The sequence below is a fragment of the Lutzomyia longipalpis genome, chromosome 2 (genome assembly GCF_024334085.1).
Source record: "Lutzomyia longipalpis isolate SR_M1_2022 chromosome 2, ASM2433408v1".
NCBI classification, from domain to species: Eukaryota; Metazoa; Arthropoda; class Insecta; order Diptera; family Psychodidae; genus Lutzomyia; species Lutzomyia longipalpis.
Window position 1 is genome coordinate 14915567 of NC_074708.1, and position 22409 is coordinate 14937975.

The 22409-nt window shown below is 34.8% G+C and overlaps 2 protein-coding genes across 3 annotated transcripts in view; both read left to right on the forward strand.

Moving 5' to 3' along the window:
- The window catches only part of LOC129790865 (UNC93-like protein), a 1060245-nt gene that overhangs the window by 50191 nt on the left and 987645 nt on the right, over positions 1 to 22409 (forward strand). The window lies entirely within an intron of this gene.
- On the forward strand, positions 5602 to 15742 carry LOC129789224 (uncharacterized). The gene is made up of 6 exons (XM_055825872.1): positions 5602 to 5709; positions 6639 to 7571; positions 8090 to 8155; positions 8226 to 8303; positions 15367 to 15492; positions 15572 to 15742. Exons 1-6 carry the CDS (start codon positions 5602 to 5604, stop codon positions 15740 to 15742), a joined length of 1482 nt encoding a protein of 493 aa, XP_055681847.1.

A 22409-nucleotide genomic window follows, 5' to 3' on the forward strand; every position in this document is an offset into this window, starting at 1 on the left:
CATCAATTTTATCGCGCGTATGTATCTGGTTCATGTGGAAAAAGCTTAAATTTCTTGGAAAATCTCAATCTCCGGGACTGATCTCGCAGGAATTCCCCGCAAATGAATCCCTTAATAGCTTATTTTACAAAATACTCAACAATTGCAATCATTTTTCATCGATTGGTTAATATAATTCGTTGTGGCGGGAAAAAGGGTGGACGTGGAATACATACCTCATCTGAGGGAGGAAGTATGGTTAAGAATTAACATTTTTTGCATTTCAGCAGCTTTTCACATTTCAATCAAGTGTTGATTGACGTGATTCAAATATTTTGCCAGATGCTTTGCGTGAACTTAAGGAATGTCTGACAGACAATGTTGAGAAAAGGTGAAATTAGTTTTTTTCTTTTAATTCTTTGTAGCCGTTTTCCTGTTATATTGTACAGGAAAATCCGGCAGGATTTAAGAATTTTTTGTTGGTATTTTCATTAAGAAAAATCTTTAAGGTCTTACTTTGAATCTGGAATTAAAGAGCAATTAAAAAGAGTTGAAATGCCTTGTAATGCTGATTAAATTAAAGAAAAAACTTTAAAGGAGTTAAAAAAAATCTTCATAAAGTCCATCAAGTGTCTGGAAAATATTTTTGGATAAAATACGAACAAAATTTTCCCTGAAAATTAATCTTTAATTATTTGTATGAGAGAAGGAGTAAAACTCGATACACCTGCAATTAGTTTGATAATTACGATTATTTGTACAGGAAAAAGGTAAGAAGATTAATTAGTTATATAGATTAACGAAGGTATTTTCGGATAAATTTCTCCTTGAGGCTATACCAATTTAATTTATTGATTTTTGCTATTTAAAATTGCCATTTAATATCCCGGGTTGTACGTCACCAACTCATTAGAAATAGTTCTTATGGGTGTTGACAAGTGCCATTTATGAACTTCGTACTAATGACATGCCTGTATGTCATCACCTAATTCTCCGTGAAAAGACTTAATTGCTCTATGGTATATAATTCTTCAGCTAATTAGTAATTACCAGAGACACCTGTTTCGTCGGCAAACTTGTGAAATAAGATGTTACCACGCTGATTTTAATATTGGTCAAAGACAATTTTTTTCTCCCTTAGAGGTGACTCTCTCTCGACTCGATGAAATGACCCCAAAAATATGCTTTGCAAACTCAAAAGTTGAGAAAGACACGTGACAATGAGATGGAAAAAAATGTTCAGAGCAGAAATATTCTCGAAATTCAATAAATTGGCACACTTTATTGATATACTGTGCGCAAGCTCTTGAGCAAGAAAGGTAAAAGTGCGAAAAAATATAAACACAAAAGGTTGGGCTCTTGGTGGAGAATTGTAAAGTGAATTATCATTTCGTGGGCTTTTATTAATTTACTATTTTATTGAATTAAAAAAAAAGACACAAAGAAATTGAGCGCGGGAAGAACGAGAAGGGAAATACGGCAATGATGAAGGAGGGAAATATTGAACGCAATTTCCATGTTACGCAACATCTCACAACTCATAATACCTTTCTGGATTGTCTGCCACAAGACACACAAAACAGCAGTGAATTGTACCTTCGTGCGCATTTTAATGCAATAAATGCTACTGCATTATTGCCAGAGAGACGTTATTCAACTGGGTCGATGTGATTGCCGTATGTTTAGGCACACAACAATAAATTCCTTTTGACTTTATGAGAGAGACGTCTACGTTGGGAAATCCCTTGAGACACCTCATCTGCTGGTGTAATGATACACTTCTCATCACAATTTGTTGCTGTTTTATGCGAAAACAATCGCTAAAGCGTGTTGCACACGCGCTCTCTCAAGCCAAAAGGTGCCAATATGGTTGGAGATAAATGCCGATCTTTAGTGTAAAAGTACACCTTGTTCCCCCTGATTCTTGGCAAATTTCACGTTTGGAGTACCGCGTTGTGTATGGGAAAATAACGTACAATTTTCCCACGATGTGTTCGCAACCTTGGAAATGGTGCAATTTTTTTGCATTCGCAGCATCTCAATGGAATCAGGTATTTTCCCCGGAAGAAATGATCGCAACCCCTCTAGGCGATTCCCGGTGCGACTCTATTGTAGTCTTCCCTATGTCTGATCAATTGGAATCAATTATGTTTGTATTTTATGGATCAGTGCCTCCATTTAAATGTAGATTCTCTATGTTATGCAGATTTATAGTAATTTCTACTCTATTTACATAAATCCCATGTATTAAAACATCAGTGGAAGTGGTGGTAGTAAAAGTTTTAGGCTTAAATGATAAAAATAAAAAAACATATAATTTCGAAAGAGGATAAAATAAGAAAATAAAGCCCTTTTCTTTCGTTTGAATAAAAATGTTTGCAATCTAAAAAAATTCAAAAAATAAAACTATTTCTTCGATTTCTTCTAAAATTTTGTTTAAAAATAAGGTTGGGCTGTTAACTTTTTAACCAATTTCATATAGAGAAAACGATCTAACAAATTGCACTTTTAGCATTGTTCCTCTTCAATAATTAAATTAAAAAACAATAGATATTTAATCCATTAGTTTGAAATAAATTATGCGTCATACTTTGATCTTTTCTTTGGTAAAAATATGTTTTTTTTGGTAACTTTTATTTTATGCAAAAAAAAAAAACGAATTGATTTCAATTTTTTTTAGAATTTTCAAATCAATTCATTTACTTCACGTCGGTTTACTACAATAAGAAAAACATTTCTTTTTCAATATTTATCATAAGAACTAAAAGAAAATTAAAAAAATATCGAGGGCTGCATTGTAAAACCGGCTAAGTCGGTTCGAAACTCATACCGACTTAGCCGGTTTTACAATGCAGCCCTCGATATTCTCTTTTAACATTGTAAATGAAATAAAATTATTAAATATTAACTTTGTACATAATATTCATGCGAAAATAATAAATTATATATTTTTCATGTTCATATTGTACGTCATAAAATCTAACGACTAAAGCTTATTAAAATGAACAAAAGAATTTCAATGATTTTGCTAGGTAGGTACCTAATTTTAATAAATTAACCACAAACTATGTACATCCAATTTATTGGAAAATCGCATGCACTTCTTGGAAAACTTATTAGCAATAATTACCCGGTAACCCTTATGCTTACAACCATAGAGAAGATGCTATCGATGTGGAAATAGCAGGTAAAGTGTTTACTAAAAACAAAACATTATCACGATAGTTTGGTTGTGTTGCGCAACCGAATTGTTTACGCGATAGTGTAAAATGCTATGTACACGAAAAAAAAACATTATTTATTTTGAGTTGTTTTATGATACTTTGTTGGGAGCCAGTGAATTTATTAAAATAATTTTAACGCTGTCTCAGCTAGAGGAAGGTGTTTAGGAAATGAAGAATATTAATGGACAAAAAGTAGGACATGGTTGATTTTTGATTGCAGATACTTTTTATTTTCAGCTATAGCTTCATATTTTATAGGAGATTTATTATAAAAAAAAAGTTCATATCAGTTTACATAAAATAAATGGTTTTTGGCTATGCTTTCAATCAAACTTTGAGATTAATAGCATTCATTAGTCGGAAGTAAAGTTTAGGAACTAAAAGATAGATTTTTGTACTAAAAGTTGATAAAATTGGTAGGAATTTATAATTTAGTTGTAAGATAGTTCGTATCAAGATGTTAGTTCTCAACCCTGTTATCAACTTAAGAAAATAAAAAAAAAATAACTGTGCTATGTAATTTGAAACGTTATGTAGTTTTTTCCCATACATTGCTGTAATGAATTATTTATTTTATTATTAAAAACAGCTCCCTAGCCGTTCAAGTGGCACATTATGATAATATTTTATAAAAAAAGATTGAATTTTTGGTAAAACTTATGTAAAATCAAGAATGGAAAATTCTAAGCTCGTAAAATGTTATTCTAATTATTAAAATTAATTTTCATTTCTCTTTCATGTTGCTGAAATTTCTCTTCAGTGCTATATTGTATTTTTTTTTCAATTTTTTCGTCAAATGAAAGATTCAATCATAAAGATAATTTTATGATTGAATTTTATCATCACGGACCTTTCCTGAGCTTTCGATGTTCCTGAAGAAAGTATATTATAGATTAACAAACTTTTCAACGATTTTTCTCGCAGTTTTCTTAAAGTTTTTTTTATGAAATATTAAGTTGTGCCACAATTGCTTGAGATGAGCTGAAAAAATCAATATTCATTTTATGGAAATATCACAAAAAATGCTCTAAAATCGCTAAAGAAAAGATAAAATCAGCAAGTTAAAGAAAACGAAAGTGTTGTACATTACATACAGCTCAATAGAATCGTTGATTGTGATAAAGTAAATTGCAATGACACCAAAAACAGCAAAAGAATTCTCATATTCAGAGCAAAAAGAGTTGTGATCTCAAAATGATAATTCGTATGATGCAATTAATTGTGGTGAGTGACAATGTGTGCGCTATTGAACTAGATTTCGTCTTTATATCTTACATCGTCCATGCAAATTTTCATCAGTATTGATTACTTGGTTCAGTACAAATCACCAACTCTTATTGCAATTTATTTCGCACGAATTGGTGAAAAAGGTTTTTTTGCCGCTTGAAATTTTCCACCGTATAATGTGTTGACCAAGAGATATTATTTTTTTTTGTTCGCATTATTCTGCATATCGTTCTTTTTTTTGTTTTCGGGGAGCCTTTTAATTCTATAACGTCTCGCCGGTGCATTGTCCACCACTCTCTCTGTCGAGAAGTGACCTTCTTGGGCTTTTGAGAAACTCACCTGAGCAGAAAGTGTAATTTCGGCTAAAAAAAAATCCCCTCGATTTGCAGTTGAGTACATTTTTGCGAAAAATTTAATGTGGCGAACAACGCAATTTAAATGAGCGTAAAAAATGCCAAACCGTCCAGTTGATGCTGATTATTGCCTCTGTTAAGTGTTTGTCAATTTGTTCTTGCAAAATTCATTTTATTAAAAAAAATATCTCTCGGAGAAATAATAAATTTTTCACACTGGTAAACAGAAATTCGGTATCTACGTCTATCTACGTATGTACGTCTGCCGCATACAATATGGAGGAAGACTTTCCACCCCCGCATACCTTTTCCCCGCGCACAAATGCCGATAATGCAATATTTTGTGGTCACTTCCTCGGTAAAGTATGTAAGATTCCTTTCCACCTGGCTGCCCAAATGGTCAGCGGGGCCAATATAGCGAGCACTTGTACACACATTTGTGTAACATATTGTGCGTGGGCAATGTAATGCAATGTTTGATGATGAATCGATGCTACCAATTTTCCATACCTCCCTCATAATGACCACACCGCATTGGGGACAGCCCTATTGGCTCAATTTGTCATACAGAAGAATATGTCGCCATTCTGTGAACTTCCTTTTCCCACTTTACTTTTTTTTTGCCACAATTTTCTTTTTCCATCATGAGCTTCCTCCCTATAAATCCGAATCACAGTCCATCGTTGTCTTCAGTGATTGTCTGTGATTCGAATGTCCCTCTTCCAACCTTTATGCCCCACTAACCCATCCGTGATATGCCAGAGAAGTTCATCTCAGGCTGCTCCTTCGGTAGATAAAACCACCCACTTCGTGACAAAATGCAAAAAAGTGTGATTATCTTCGTGATTCTGTGTGCAATTGTGAGTGCAAAGACCTTGCCGGACACCAAGAAAACACCCACACTGATTACCTACGAGAAATTGAGGGTAAGATTAAAAGTTGTGTGGTTTTAATGCAGTGTGCTGTTGCAATATCTTTTTTATAATAAGCTTTAATAATAAATTATTGGATTTCTCAAGTTCACAAAAAGGCAATTTCGGAGTTTTTTTTTCAAAAGCATTGTGTATTTAATTGTGTAGTAAGCCATAAGTTTTTGTGAATAGTGTTTAAGATATAAAGCAACAGATGGCGTGTGTATGAATTTTACCTAGAGCGTAGAATAATTTTATAAAATTATTATTTTTTTTGTTCAAATTCGAATATCTCTCTCTGGATCCTCAGGATCAATAGTTTTATTTAACCTGAAATTTAAAACAAAATCTTCTCTCTAAAAGAAAACATTTTTCTCTATTTTATTTCGAGGAACTCGACATCTGTGCATGTAGATCTCGAATTTATCACGATAGGTTAAAGATTTTTTATTCTGTGATGATTTTAAGATTAAATTAGCCACCATATCAGAAAAATCCTTAAAGTGTTTTCTGCATTAATAAAATTCCTTATTTGTTAAAGAAAATGCAAGGAAAGCATTTTTATAATAAGAAAAAGTAAAAAAAAATCTGTAAAATACACGCAAAACAAGCATAAGAAGCAATTAGACGAAAATAATTTTAAAAATATAATTTTGGAAATTTTTGATGTCCTGAAGAAGATCCTAACCCAACATCAAAACGTCGTTTAATAAAAAACTAGAAGAAGACAGTTTTTCTAATTTTTAAATTAATATAAAAATGTTATTCATTTGCTAAAGAAAATTCAGTGAATGTATAATAAAATATAATCGAAGAATCTTAGAAAAGGAATTTGCTTAAGGCCTAAAACCATAAAATGAGCTTACACCTTTAAAAAATTTTTCATTAAAAAAAAATCATTCAAAATTTTGTCTGAATCATTTTATGATTTTTTCCTAAACTAGAAATCTCCTAATGACTTGAGATTAGTTACAACCCTCAGTATTCTAAATGGTGCACTTAAAGCGGAAGAAAAGATGGAATTGCGGCTACGAAAGATGGCCAGAGAATTCTATGCAACCGCTCCTAAATCTTCAAAAGAAGAAAACCTCCGACGAATTGGACAAATTGAGAAATCCATGGCAAGAGATCGACGTGCAATTGCTATGCTTGGTGCAGCTCTTGATCTCAGTAAGACAAACTCCTCTGTAGATGATTACCGGAGAACTATTCAGCGAGCAGTTCGGAACATCGAGGCAAGTCCTCCGCCGAACAAGGAGATTTTCAGTGATAATGTAACACAGCAGATAAATGCTCTGAAGAATTATATTGATGCCCATTTGACCAAGATGCATGCGACACTGGAGGAGAAGGGAAAAGAAATTATGAAGTACCTGAAGGCACAGGAGCGAAAAATCCTGGCAAATGTGAAGAAGGAAGAGAAGAAAACAACGATAACAACAAATCCACCGATAACAACAATATCACCTATAACAATAAAACCACCGAATGTCCTTATCCCAGTTACTACAGGACAAGGTCCATATGCGGGTACTTTTGTATCATATGTGCCCATTTCAAACCCTCCGATTTTCTTCACAGTCAATGGATTGTCGGACTTTACGCAATCTCCGGATGATTTTATAGCTCCCTACGTGGCGAGATCGAGGCGACAAGACGATAAAACTTCAGAGGAGTCTTCTAATGCCATTGAAAATAGCAGCAATGACAACAAAAATAGTAACAGTGAACTTTCGCTATCTGATGAGGATTCAGACGATGATGCACGTCCAGGTGGTCTTGTAGGGCTAATTGCATCCCTAAGTGGTGGAGATGAAGGGTCCGACGTAGGGGCTCTCTTGGGAGCACTGACAGGGGTTGTTACAAATCTCTTTGGGGTAAGTTTCATAAAAAAATCGAAGTTTTATTTATTAATGAGCAACTCCATATAGCTCTAGTTCCCAAGCTTTTAGAGCTTTAGCAATGCTTTTCAGCAACAAAATCATCTGTGAAAGTTTTTCCGCAATAAAAATTTATCAGATTTCTCCCTTCAATCATAAACAAGTGCCATGGCCATACAATTAAAAATAAAATTTGTGCAATTTACAATCTATCTCATGTGAGGTCATTCTCTTTTGGGGACTGTGTCAGCTCACTCTCCCAGTGTGACCATTGAATTATATAATATTTCCCAAATCAAAAGAACTGCCCAATTGCTTAATTCAATTGAAAAAGCATTCACATTTCATGGGAAATGAAACAATTTTCGAAAGCATCCACTCTTTTAGATCATTAATTTTATGCAACAGTGAGTGTGCTTGATAAAAATAGATGATCATAATGTTCAAAATGACTTTAATGCTTTTCTTTGCCAAAAAATTCGCCATTCTTTTATTGTTTCAATGAACTTTTGCAGCCCGGTGGATTGGATATTCCATCACTTTTAAGTTCCGGTACATCCCTACTAGCTGGACTTCTCGGGGTAGGTTTTATTTTCAAATTTTATGAGATTTTTTGCTTGGAAAAATCTTTATTTTTTCCCTTCATTTCAGGGTGATGACAATTTTGGAAAAGTTCTAGCAGGATATGTTGTGACGGCCATTGATGGGTTTTCCGGTGGTGGAGCTGCGGTAATAGGAAGATAAATTAAAAGAAAAAAAGTTAAATAGATTTTCTTCTAGAAATATTATGGAATCCATTCTTTCAGGACCTCAATGGACTCTTTTTCGGGAATTTCCTCGGGGCTTTCCTTTCGCAACTGAGTCTGGTAATTTCCTTCTCTGCATGAACATTAAGCATAATAATTTAATTCACCTTGTCGCAATTCTTGTGGTTTTGCACTGAGAGTTAGGTACTGCAACCACATCACCATTACACCGCGATATGTTGTAGAACGAGGTATGAGTGGACATATTTTGGTTGAATGGTTTCAGTAATGATTACTTCTTCTATGAGATTACTATCGCTTGATTTGCTAATTGATAGCATATATACACGAGGGGAAAAATGTAGCTCAAATATAAGCTCGATGTAGTTTATAATTAGTTGGTGTTCCACTTCGTGGCCAACACCAAGTATTGTAATCGTCGGATTTTCCGACCACCTCAGATCGGGCTCAAACTTGGTATGAGCACGTTTCAGACATCCCACATTCCAAAAATGGTGGTGGAAAATTTTTGATCCGGCCGGCCTGCCGGCCCGCCGGCCTGCCGGCCTGCCGGTGGTCCATACTTTGTCTTATAACTCGAGAATGGTAGGAGATAGAAACTTCCGGTTTGAAGTTTTCTATAGAAATGTGGGTGTAAAATTTCATTTTTTCGCATTTTCAAAATCCAAGATGGCCGCCGTCCGCCATTTTGAACTACCATCAACCACTTCCCTTACAGCTAGAGGTCTGAAATTTTAGTATGTTGTAGAGCTCAGTGAGACATTTTTATCGATAATTCATACTTGAAAATCGGTCAAGCGGTTTAGCAAATATGGCGGCACAAAGCAAAAAGTGTTTTTTCGATGTAACTCGAGAACGGCTTGACCGATTTTGACCATCTTGGTATCAAATGAAAGGTTTTAAGAAGCCCTACAACTGTCTAGAACATTCCAAGTTCCAAAAACATCCGCAAGAGGCGCTAAAATCAAAAACAAAAATTGCCTAACTTTAAGGGGCAATATCTCCGAATCCCCATTAGGCAAATCTTTTAAATTTTGATATGTTGTAGCAGGACTAATAATCTTGCACCAGTCCAAAAATGAAGAAAATCTATGTCGCCGTTTAGAAGATATAGCCATTTGAAAAATTCTTGAATTTGAAAAGTTCTAATAGCCATATCTCTTGAACGGCTTGTCCGATTTTTCTGAACTTGGTATCAAATTAAAGGTTTTGCAATTCCCTACAACTTTCTAGAACATTAGAACCCTGTAAAACCATTCTTTTAGGTCAAAAAATGCCAAAAACTGTTTCAGTAAAACAAATAGCCGCCATTTTGTGTTCTAGAGGTCACCTTGAAATGTATCGAAATATATGTCAGATTATAGTGTATTTCAAGACCTTTCCAAAACTGGTCAATAAATTTCTGTAGGTCTTATAGAACCAGAGATATGACCATTTTTATCCATCAAATTGCTGAATTTCACAAAAAAATCAACTTTGCCTACTAATTCTGCTCACAAATCGCACTACAACGCATAAACAAACTTCTACACGTTGTGGGACACCAACTCTTATAACTGGACGCGTTATGATTGACTTTATCATGCGTTTGTCCAGCTTGAAAAATATGCCGTGAAGAAAGTACAAGTGGTGAATAGACTTTGAAAGGTAAAAAGAAAAATGTAGGCACTGAGCAAGATGCTTTTAAGCGTCTTATACACACCCCATAGATCGCGAATGATAATAAATTGGTGCAAATGAGTACAAGCTATGCTAATTATGCAATGGGCTAGCAATGTGCCGAAGAAAGAAAGTCAATCATAACGCGTCCAGTTATAAGAGTTGGTATACCACAACGCGGAGGGGTCAGTCTATGCGTTGTAATTTAATTCATGAGCACTATTAGTAGGCAAAGTTGATTTTTTTTTGTAAAACTCAGAAAATTGAAATATAAAAATGCACATATCTCAAGTTCTATTGCACATACAGAAATTTCTTGACTAGTTTTGGAAAGGTATTGAAATAAGCTATAATCTGACATATATTTCGATACATTTCTAGGTCACCTCCAGAACATAAAATGGCGGATTTTTGTTCTACCAAAACAGTTTTTCGCACTTTTCGTCCTAAAGGAATGGTCCTAGGGGTTTTTGATGTTCTAGAAAGTTGTAGAGAATTGCAAAACCTTTAATTTGATACCAAATTGAGCAAAATCGGACAATCCGTTCAAGAGATATGGCTCTTAGAACTTTTCAAATTCAAGAATTTTTCAAATGGCCATATCTTCTAAACGGCGACATAAATTTTCTTCATTTTCGGACTGATGAAAGATATTGAGTTAGGCTACAACATATCAAAATTTAAAAGATTTGCCTAATGGGGATTCGGAGATATTGCCCCTTAAAGTTAGGCAATTTTTGTTTTTGTTTTTAGCGCCTCTTGCGGATGTTTTTGAAACTTGAAATGTTCTAAACAGTTGTAGGTCTTCTCAATACCTTTCATTTGATACCAAGATGGTCAAAATCGGTCAAGCCGTTCTCGAGTTATATTAAAAAAACACTTTTTGCTTTAGGCCGGCATATTTGCTAAACGGCTTGACCGATTGTCAAGTATGAATTGTTGATGAAAACGTCTCACTGAGCTCTACAACATACTAAAATTTCAGATCTCTAGCTTTAAGGGAAGTGGTTGACAGTATTTCAAAATGGCGGACGGCGGCCATCTTGGATTTTGAAAATGCGAAAAAATGAAATTTTACACCCACATTTCTATAGAAAACTTCAAACCGGAAGTCTCTATCTCTTGCCGTTCTCGAGATATAAGGCAAAGTTTAGGCGACCGGCCGGCAGGCCGGCCGGATCAAAATTTTTCCACCACTATTTTTGGAATGTGGGTTGTCTAAAACGCGCTCATACCAAGTTTGAGCCCGATCTGAGGTGGTCGGTTTTTCCGACGATTACAATACTTGGTATGCCACGATTGTGGTATACCAACTAATTAAAAGTCAATCATAACGCGTCCAGTTATAAGAGTTGGTGTCCCACAACGTGTAGAAGTTTGTTTATGCGTTGGAATATTATTTGTGAGCAATATTAGTAGGCAAAGTTGATTTTTTTTGTGAAATTCAGCAATTTGATGGATAAAAATGTCCATATCTCTGGTTTTATATGACCTACAGAAATTTCGTGACTAGTTTTGGAAAGCTATTGACATAAGCTATAATTTGATATATGTCTCAATGATTTTCAAGGTCACCTCTAGAACACAATATGGAGGATTTTTGTTTCACAAAATGAGTTTTTCGCATTTTTCGTCCTGAAGAAATGGTTCTAGAGGTTTCTGATGTTCTAGAAAGTTGTAGAGTTTTGAAAAACCTTTAATTTGATACTAAGATGAGCAAAATCGGTCAAGCAGTGCAGAAGATATGGCTCTTAGAACTTTTCAAATTCAAGAATTTTTCAAATGGCTATATCTTCTAAACGGCGGCATAGATTTTCTTAATTTTCGGACTGGTGAAAGATATTGAGTCAGGCTACAACATATCAAAATTTAAAAGATTTGCCTAATGGGGATTCGGAGATATTGCCCCTTAAAGTTAGGCAATTTTTGTTTTTGATTTTAGCGCCTCTTGCGGATGTTTTTGAAACTTCGAATGTTCTAGACAGTTGTAGGGCTTCTCAATACCTTTCATTTGATACCAAGATGGTCAAAATCGGTCAAGCCGTTCTCGAGTTATATCGAAAAAACACTTTTTGCTTTAGGCCGCCATATTTGCTAAACCGCTTGACCGATTTTCAAGTATGTATTATCGATGAAAATGTCTCACTGAGCTTTACAACATACTAAAATTTCAGACCTCTAGCTGTAAGGGAAGTGGTTGACGGTAGTTCAAAATGGCGGATGGCGGCCATCTTGGATTTTGAAAATGCGAAAAAATGAAATTTTACACCCACATTTCTATAGAAAACTTCAAACCGGAAGTCTCTATCTCTTGCCGTTCGAAAGTTATAAGACAAAGTTTAGGCGACCGGCCGGCAGGCCGGCCGGATCAAAAATTTTCCACCACCATTTTCATAATGTGGGATGTCTAAAACGTGCTAATACCAAGTTTGAGCCCGATCTGAAGTGGTCGGTTTTTCCGACGATTACAATACTTGGTGTTGGCCACGAAGTGGAACACCAACTAATATGAGTTTATACGTGAAATTGCATCACATTTCCAATCGATGGGGGTCAATAATCACGAAAGAAATACCCAAAACTATCCAATGGAGAAAGAGATGATTTAACGTACTTTTTCCACACACTCTGATCCATCAATCACCATCATCTTGAACGCCCCGATTTATCACTTCAAATCTCCTCGTAGCACAATGCTCGAGCAAATGCGCTAAAAAATGGCACGAGCAAAAATTCCATCGTGGTCGTAACATCACAGAAAAATTTGGATAATACTCCATTCCGTCCATATAAAACCAATATGAGACAAAAGTTAGTAAGTGTTGAGAAAGTGCCTGTTGCAAGATTGGAAAACAAATGGGTAAGCTTGCAAAAAAAATCTTTCTGATGAGGTTAAAAAAAGCACCGCAAAATATCCAATATAAGGTGGATGGAGCCTTGGAATGGTTTCAAGCGCCGTTTTGTTTATTCAATCCCATTAATTACCACCTCGAGCCTCATTCAAATTACATTTCTCACATTGTGCGCGCAATCTCATTGTAAAAATTACCATCTGCTATGCAATTTTTTCTCCTTACCTGGATTTGAGCCCAAAATATTCACTCGAGCTGCGGCTGGTGGAATTGATAAAAATTAAATCGGCAAACATGGCTGAAAAAGCCCCATTAACTCCCATTGTACAGACCCCGCAAGTATAATAGATCGTTAACGATATCATTACCGTATTCAAATTAGTGCCAAGAGGGCGATTGTTGCCTCATTGCACATTCCTGAGGTACAATTTTCCGTTTAATTTTCCACGTGGTTAGAGGTTTTCCCCATAATGCGCTGAACCCTCCCATTGGCTTTCATATTTTTTAAGATCGGACTACGATTGCGATTTTCTGCAGTTTCACACAATTTCCATGTTCTCAGATGATGTAGAGGTGCACTGAATGGGAATGTTTGTTGAATTTGCAAAAGTTTACAAAGTATTTGATAGAAGAAGGGTTTTAAGAAAATTTGTTGAAACAGCTTCTAAAAAAAATTTGTGAGGAAATTTAAGGGGGGTCTCTTGGGAAATCTGTTAGAATTTACACATTTTTAATGTTGTCATTTTCTTGGGGTTTTTCTTAAACTTGGATATCCGATGATGGTTACATTTGTAGCCTAGTTATTGAAGTGTAAGAAAATCACTTTTCGCCATTTTAGGTGCGACGCCATCTTGTGATTTTCCGACTTTTCCGCAGAACTGCCCAAAAACACAAAGGTAGGTTTTTCTCAGGATCTACTAGATGGATTTTGATGGGGTAAAAAGCAAATGAAAGAGGACATGCCCGTGCAGATTTTGATGTACCAGAATTTTGAATTTCCACTCTGGGGCTGAGAAAAGTGGAAAAACGTCAAAAATATCTGAAAAAAGTCATATTTTTCCACTTTTCTCAGCCCCAGAGTGGAAATTCAAAATTCTGGTACATCAAAATCTGCACAGGTATGTCCTCTTTCATTTGCTTTTTACCCCATCAAAATCCATCTAGTAGATCCTGAGAAAAACCTACCTTTGTGTTTTGAGGAAAATCTCAAGATGGCGTCGCATCTAAGATGGCGGAAAGTGATTTTCTTACTCTTTAATGATAAGTCTTTAAATGTCACCAACACTTGAATACCAAGTTTAAGAAAAACCTCAAGAAAAATTAAAATATTTAATTTCACCAGCTCTCAAAAGAGACCCCCCTTAAAAGGGAAATACGCTCATATATAGTTAAGTCAGAGCTTTAAATAAGCTTTTGTCGAAAGCTTTTAATTTTAGACTCAACTTATAATTTATAAAAAGTTATAATTTTTTAAAGTAGGTATTATTTAATTTTAAAATAACAAAAATAAAATTACCATTCATTAAAAGAAGTGAATAAACAGTTCAAAGAAAATTAAAAGCTCATTTTGAATTTTTAAGCTGAGATGAGGAAGAGTGTCAGTATAAAGTAGAGAATTAATTTACTTAATTTTATTAATAAATTTTGAATTGAATATATTTCGATTTTGTGCTATCCATATTTTCTTTTCCTTAAAAATTTGTCAAGTAGAGGAGAATGGGGCAAAAAAGTCACACAAGAATTTAAGAAAAGCTCAAAATATCATATTTCCCTCCTGCAACTTCTTTTCAGAACACTTTTTAATATCTTACCGGTAAATGATATTTATAGCTTTTTCTACGCTCTTGTTTAATTTTTTACTCCGTATCCCCTAAAAATGCTTAAACAGAACGAAGTTTTTGAATCAAAGATTTTCAATTGTTGAATAGAAAAATAAAATAAATTGATTAAAACACGGAGATATGAGATTTTAAGAGCTTTTGATACTTAACATTTTTGTTGATTATATAAGAATTTATTAGGCCCTAAAATATAAAGGAAATTGTGCACCTACAATATAAAATTTCTTTTACCTATTTGTAAGCACGTAGACATCTTAAGATTAAGAGACTTCATTAGAAACCATAAATGCATAGTTTCCTTCTAAAGTTTAGTTATTTTCACAAAGCTCTTTCTCGTTAAAGCAACAAATGATTTCTCTATGTGTTCCCAAGGTTTCCTTGAAATTTTAGAAATGATTTATGTTAATTTTTTGATGCTTCACAAACTTTATTGTACATAATCTTTTTCTCTTCTCTTATCTTTCTCTTATTAGTAAGATACATTACCATCTTTAGAATATACAAAATAGGATAAAATGAATTTATTCATAATTTTTATTACCAATGCAAATTGACTTTATCATAATTTTACTTAACTTTATCTAAAATGGAAAATTAACTGCTCATTATTTTATGAAAAATTAAGTAAATGATGTATTTTCTTTATCACATCTCAATTCAAACAATGCTATAGGATCCGGAGAATGAGGAGGGACCACCAAACCCTGGACTCTTTATTAAAAACTTCTTTAAAGGCTTCCATGAGGGCAAGAGGAGAGGTGGTGACGAAGGTGATGAAGAAGAAAAGGAGGATGACCATGTAAGTACCAATTGAGATTTTCTCAACTTCCAAATGTGATGAGCAAAGCTTGGGAACCTCATGTTTGAATGTTTTACAGTCAGGAAGTGCTGGTTTCTTCAATTTCATCTCAAATTTCGTCTCATCCATTGCCGGTGGCATCACGAGTTTCATCTTGAACGCATCTCTGGGCTCATCGGGCGGCTCATCTCAAGGTGTCGCCGACTTATCAGGCAGTTCATCGTCTGCCTCATCTTCCGGATCCCACTGATGACACCGCGCACTGCAATCTGTGTGTGCTAAGCCAGCAGTGAAATTGAAAGTGGCATTTTGAGGATTGTGTGTACACACAAAGCTCTGCGAAGTTTTAAGTAACAATTTACATAGATTCTTGTACATATTCACCTTTTTTTGCGGAATGGATAAATTAAATAACAACAATTCCACCACATATGGCGTTTACACAAGTGAAAGTCAAGGCAAGACGTCATTAAAATTCACTTTCATTCGGCAACTCCATACCACGATGATGGTCTCTTTTGGTGCCTCCAGAGGTACACGAAAAAGACATATGGACACGGCATCGTGCTCCGTGGAGATGGATAAATTAGTATGTTTCTCATGATTGTAGGCTCCACGCTCAGGATGGCGCGCGAAAAATGATGCGGGAAATTCCGGAGAAGGCAAAAGAGAGTCAAAACTCTACGCCAACAACACCGCCACATATGATCAATCAGCAATCACCTGCCAAGGCGAAAAAAATCCCTCCGAAAGCTTTTGTTTTTTTCTTCACCTCTCTGCACTAATTTTACCATCATTTCCGCGATTATCTAATATCAGTGTGTATGGAGATTTTTTTTCGTCCACGCAACTTTGGTGCAAAAATCGCATGCCCAGGAGAAATTGAATCTCTCCGGTGACCAAGAATTGCAATAAAATCGCAAAGTGGTCTATTAAAATTACATAAAACAGCATTAATTTTTTTTACTCCTTCGCTCAGGGGGACAGTGTGGTTTTGGTTTAAGCGCTTTTTACCAATTTGTGATGAAATTGAATGGAAATTGGGACTTTTTTTTTCCATTTTGGGGGATTATTCCAGTGAGAGATTGCCAGAGGACATTGATGATCATCGGTGATTTGTATGGTAATAATTTTAGGATTTTATTAATCACTTTATTTCTGTTTTAAAACTAAATAAGATTTTTCTGAAAATGAAAAATTCTTTTTCTTTCGTTCTTCTCTGTTTTCTGTGTGCAGAAAATTCTCAAGAAACTTCTCGAAAATTTCATGAAAAAACATCCATTGAAAAATTCTCATTAAGGTAGGTGTGTAAATAAACGATTAAATCGGGAAAAGTCAGTTAATATTTCAATTAAATTTATTCATTTCTCAATGCAAAAACATAGCTAAAAAATAAATTACACAAAAGATAAAAATGGAATTAAAAATAAATCTTTTAGAAAAATGATCTCACGATCTTTTGCTGATAAATTCCATGATCATGTCTTGCAATTTTTCAAGAAACTTTGTAAAACCAAATTGCATAACGCTGAAACCATAAGTTTTTCAAAAAAAAAGCAAAAATTAACATTATTTTACTGATGATGCCCAAAGATCATCGCTAACGATCGCTTTTGTAAACAACTTCTTCGTGTTTTTTTCTTCTTTACACTTTTCAAATTTCTCAGCTGCTCACTTTCATCTCCATTTGATTTCGATATGATGAAACGCTGCTGGAGAAAATCTAGGTCTTCTTCGGAGCCGATGAAGATCAGCTGTTTGTACGCCAATCCATGCTTCAATGGAAGAAGTATAACACTTTCCGATGCATTTGAGGTCACTTTTGCGAAAGAAACCCATTTCACCATTTCTCTGCCAATTGGAATTTCTCTTTTGAAAAAAAAATTTATCACACGATGTTTGCGTTTTAATAATAACTTCTCCGTCACTTTTGCCTCTGCCATCAAAGAGGTTGGTGTGACATCGTCCGCGAGATTTTAAGCGCAGAAGCAATCATACGAAAAAACGCGTCCTATTGCAAAATATTGCCATTTCGCCAATCGCCTTAGCAATTATTAGTGCTATCAAATAGTTTAAATAGTGAACAGAAAAAAATCAATAATCAAACGTGCACCATCTCCTTGTGTTTCTCTCGTTTTCCTCGCCTTGGTGGCTTTTGGAGAGGCTCATAAAAGTGCGGGCAGGAAAACTCCATGTGATACAGTGTGGTTGATTGAGAAATTTTTGTGGTATTTCAGTGCAAAGTGAAGTGAAAAAAAAGAGACTTTGGAAAACATTTAGTGCGAAAATCCTTGAAATTCCCTCCATATTATCCATCAACTATTCCACATTGTAAGTATATGTATCCATGACTGAAAGGAAAAATCGTTAGCTTTTTTTTTCTCTTTAATGTTTACACCGACATTCAATCGGTGTGCTTTTTGGCTCGAAAGTCGCCAAAGCGACGAATGTTTTATACTCCACTGACACCATTTCACCAATTAAAGTCTCCGCGTTAAAAAGTAAAATTCATAATAAAGTTGATTTTGGGTGTGTGTCTCAAAATCGCGCCTGCAACTAGTTTTATCTGTGCGCAGAGAGTGAAAAGTTCGCGGTAAAAAACTCGATTTGGTGGTGCACAAAAAGAACACAGAGAGGTGTTCTTGGCGCGCGTGGATTTAACTGGGGCTGGTGGAAGAGTACGCGTATTAATGGTTTGCTGCAGAGGAGGAGAATGTTCTCTTAAGTGAAAGTTTCAGTTCAAGGGAAGCCACTTATAAACAGCTAAAAAATCATAAATCTTGCAATATTGAATTTGCACTAAATTGCGAGAGGGACATTAGAGTGTGAGTATTAAAATTAATACGCTAATTCGGATATTTTGAATGCATTAGCCAATTTGCGAAGCATTTTATACTTAAAAGAGCTCTTAAGGTGCGAATTAAATTTAAAAGATTCACAGCTACTGCAATCAACCGCAATTGATGGCAATCAAATATATTTCAAAACAAATTAATTTAATTAGAAAAAAAATTGCTTTGAAATATCTTTTTTTAAATAAAAAATATTTTAACCGAAAAGGATTTTACCGAATTTTGTAAAGGGAAATCCCTCATTTCTGGAAACAATCGTGACACTAATTTAGTAAGAAACCATATCCAGATTATTTTCCGAATGAGAAGTTTTCTCACATAAAATGAATAAATTCCTTTGCGAAGATGTTAGTAATTTTTCCACACTCATGAAAAAAATTATTAGAACTCTCTTAAATTAAAATTCTTTACTTGGTTACTATTCAAATCTCATTTCCTATAAAGTCAAAAAGCCCACAAAATTGTTTTTACGTAACGAAGTTTTTGCGTTCAAACGTTTTCTGATTTAAAAAGTCATTTAACTTAAAAATAATTGTTTTCTTTGCTGCTGAAAAGCTTAAAAAATTGTTTGTTCTATAGATCTCCCGAACTATTTGGAATATTTATTTTAAATTAAACTGCCTAATGCCCCTTTAATCCCACTAATGGACCACAAAATGTGACGAATTTAGTCATTTCTCGGGATTATAACACTTTTATCTTACATTTTCTTTAACCACCTTATGTGGTATTTGGCGCCAAAATTGCATTCAGAAAAATCAAATAAAATTCCAAATTGATTTTTGAGAGGTTGAATTGTCTGGTGAGATATATTGCACCAATATGAGTGAAGGTGCTATGAAATGAAAATATATATTTAAAATACTTCTCAAGGATCTCCCGCCATTTTTTTGATTACAACAGTCGCAAAGCCACTTGCTTGGCTTTTAATTACCGACAAATTCCGTTCCCTGTGTGTCTCTCTTCGTAATATTTCTTTTTGACGAGGCCAAGTGATTTGTTTCGAGTGCATCGTCGTACGACAAAAAAGCCACTCACATAGGCTCTACTGTTTTTCATAATGTGGAGATCATAAAATAACCAAGAAGGTGTCAAGTCATCTGCCTAAACAATTACATAAATCCCCATCCAGAGCGTCTATAATAACAGTAATAATGTCAATGTTGAATGGGCTATGTAATAATCCTCCACGGGACGTTCAATGGAGACGCCGGGTGGAAGGCAAGTGGAGGCGCCGGGTGTGGCTGAGTCTCAGCTAAAGGTGTTTCAGTGGAAAATACTTTTTTTAAATGCGGGGAAAAAAGCTAATTTGCGAAAGAAAGGCGAGGTTTTCAAGATGAATTATTGTGTTTGGAAATGAATTAACCAATTCTTCCCACAATGGTATTTTGTTTATTGGGAGTTTCCGAATATTTATTATTTGTTTGTATTAATTCCATTTTTTTAAATTTGCAAATTTTGTAAGCGAAAAGTGGAGTAAGATTTTGCAAAAATTTATTAGAGAATGAATGTAATTTCATGTCTGGTAAACACTTAATTTAAATTGACCAATTTGGAGAAGAGTTTTTTGATTTTTTCCCACCAATAATTTATTCAGTAGAGCACAAGAATAATTAAATACGATGTATGAGAGATTTTTATCTCGTGGCTATTTTTCGAAATTTGCATTAAAATTTTTATTTTCAAGCACTTGCAATTCTCCCAAAAATATATGCGTGTAAGGTCAACAACTTTTACTTTCTTCGGAGGAAGACATTACCGACATTACCGAAGAAATTATTGTAATAATGGAGGAATATTAAATTGATTGTGCAAAAGATGTTGAATTTTTTTCTTCATGAATATTTCCGAAAGTTGCATACATTTCAGGCAAAAAAACCACTGACTCCATTTCTTTTGTTCGTTGTTGTGTTTTTTTTGGCAAAATAAAAATAAAATTCATATGAATCAGCAGTTTACCGGCTTCGCGCCAAAAATCAATAAAGAGCACCGCTTATGCAACGCCCGTAAGGTGTTGAGTGTAAAAAATTTCTGGGAAATTTCCAGCTGCAATGCCGCCCAATGTGGATCATGAGGGCGTTCTGGGGCACGCATTGCAGTTTTATTTGTAGCCACACAGTGGGTTTTCCTTTTGGTTTTTCATGCTCAAGCATGGTCTATGCCACACGGATTGGTGTTTTCCCGTGACACCCGACCCCGCGTGGCGCATAACGAGCTTTGCAAGAGCAAAGCAAAGGTAATTAGTGAAAGATTTTCAACCACGATGGGGCTCCATTGCGTAAGGTCGCACAGCGTTAGTATTCCCACTGGAAAATATTGTGGTTTTGCAATGGCTCAATTGCACCTTCCAACGGCAGGTCATCTGCCTCGTCACACCGTGACACCTCTTTTTGCCGCTCTCGTACACCTCTTCTGCATTGCCAATATGCCATGAAGTGCTTTTAGTGCTGTACACATTATACCCCTCTTGAATGCAATGGTAGAAGAAGAAAAAAAAAAGGCATTAACCGACTGATTTGCCTCCTTGCAAACATTATTTTCTGAACCAGTTGTGAGAGTGAACAAAATAAAATGAGGTCAAGGCGAAGTAAAAGCGCGACATGTCGTCAAAATTGTACATAATGAAATTGAGAGTTTAAACAACCAAAATGACAAAAAAAAAAGATCGTGAGGGAGACGTAAAAAATTCATCTTGATATTGCGCCAATAAAAAAATCGCTTCGATTGAATACACACGCGAAGGCGATCCGTGGAAAATCCATCCATCACCTGTGTGAGATGCCAACATAGCTAAGGAAAGCCGCGAAAAGGAGGAAATTTCACGAAGAATTTATTGTATAATGGAAAACGTGCTCATAGCGTCGTCTCTTTTACTTCCTCAAATAAATGTTTAATTGTCCAAATTGCTCGATTCACTGGCTCTTTCTTCAATTGTTGCATGCTAGACTGTCATTAATATTAATTACTTAAACTTTTTCTATGTTTTGCTCCATGTTGAGCATTTCAAAACATACCACAAGATCGGGGGGTGGGTGTGCTTTTGTTGTCTTACTTATTCAAATTGGCTTTTGCAAAAAAAAAACACTCGCAAAGTCAAGAAAGCTCAAAGTGCAGAAAATTGGAACTTGTTTCTTTGCAAAGTAGGTACACTCAAAGTAATTTTACATCCAGTTATCATTAGATTGTTGAAGTTATTTCACTCTCAATGGGCTGTTTAGTTTATGTTGTTTGGGGGGTATACTGAGAGTCAAAATAATTGGCTTTATATGAGAAAATTGACTTTGCAGGAAAATCTTAAGATATTTCCATGCAACGAGTAAACGTTTGTAGTTTTTCTCTTTTCTTTGGCCGCCGTGTATTTACTGTAAGAAATACTGATGAAATTATAATTTTAAGGAAGGAAATGAAATTGCAGGGAACCAAAAAGCTTCAGCTAAAGCACATATATTGTTGGGATGAATTTTAATTTTCAATCATAAAAAAACATTCTTCTTATTTACCACCCCATCTTACGGTATAAAAAAAATTTTAATGAAAAAAATAAATAAATATTTAGAATTTAGATTTTTATGTACATAGTCTTCGATAGGATCTATATAATTAGAGGTCATATTAGGCTTTGAAAGCGCCAAAAAAGCTTTTATAACAAAACATTTAATCCTCTGGTAAATGAGCAAAAGATCAGTTACAAATTATAGGGGAGACCGGGGTTAAAAAAGTCACTTAAGGGTTTAGAAAAGGCTCAAAATAACATATTTTCCAAATAGATAAAGCGAAATGTATAGCTCATTTCTTTAGGAAATTTACTGCCCTACAACTCTTTCTCAGATCATTTTGTACTATTTAGCTAGGAAATATGATATTTTAGGCTTTTTCTAAACCCTTAAGTGACTTTATTAGCCCCGCTCTCCCCTACGTCAAAGTGGATTCATCTTTTCCTTAATTTAATTTTAAATTACCTACCTACGTATACCTGTTTTTTTGGGGTTGGGTCAGAGAAACCGCATCCACATTGCAAAATGAGCCCAAACCACTTCAATATATGTACATATGTGCAATATTTTA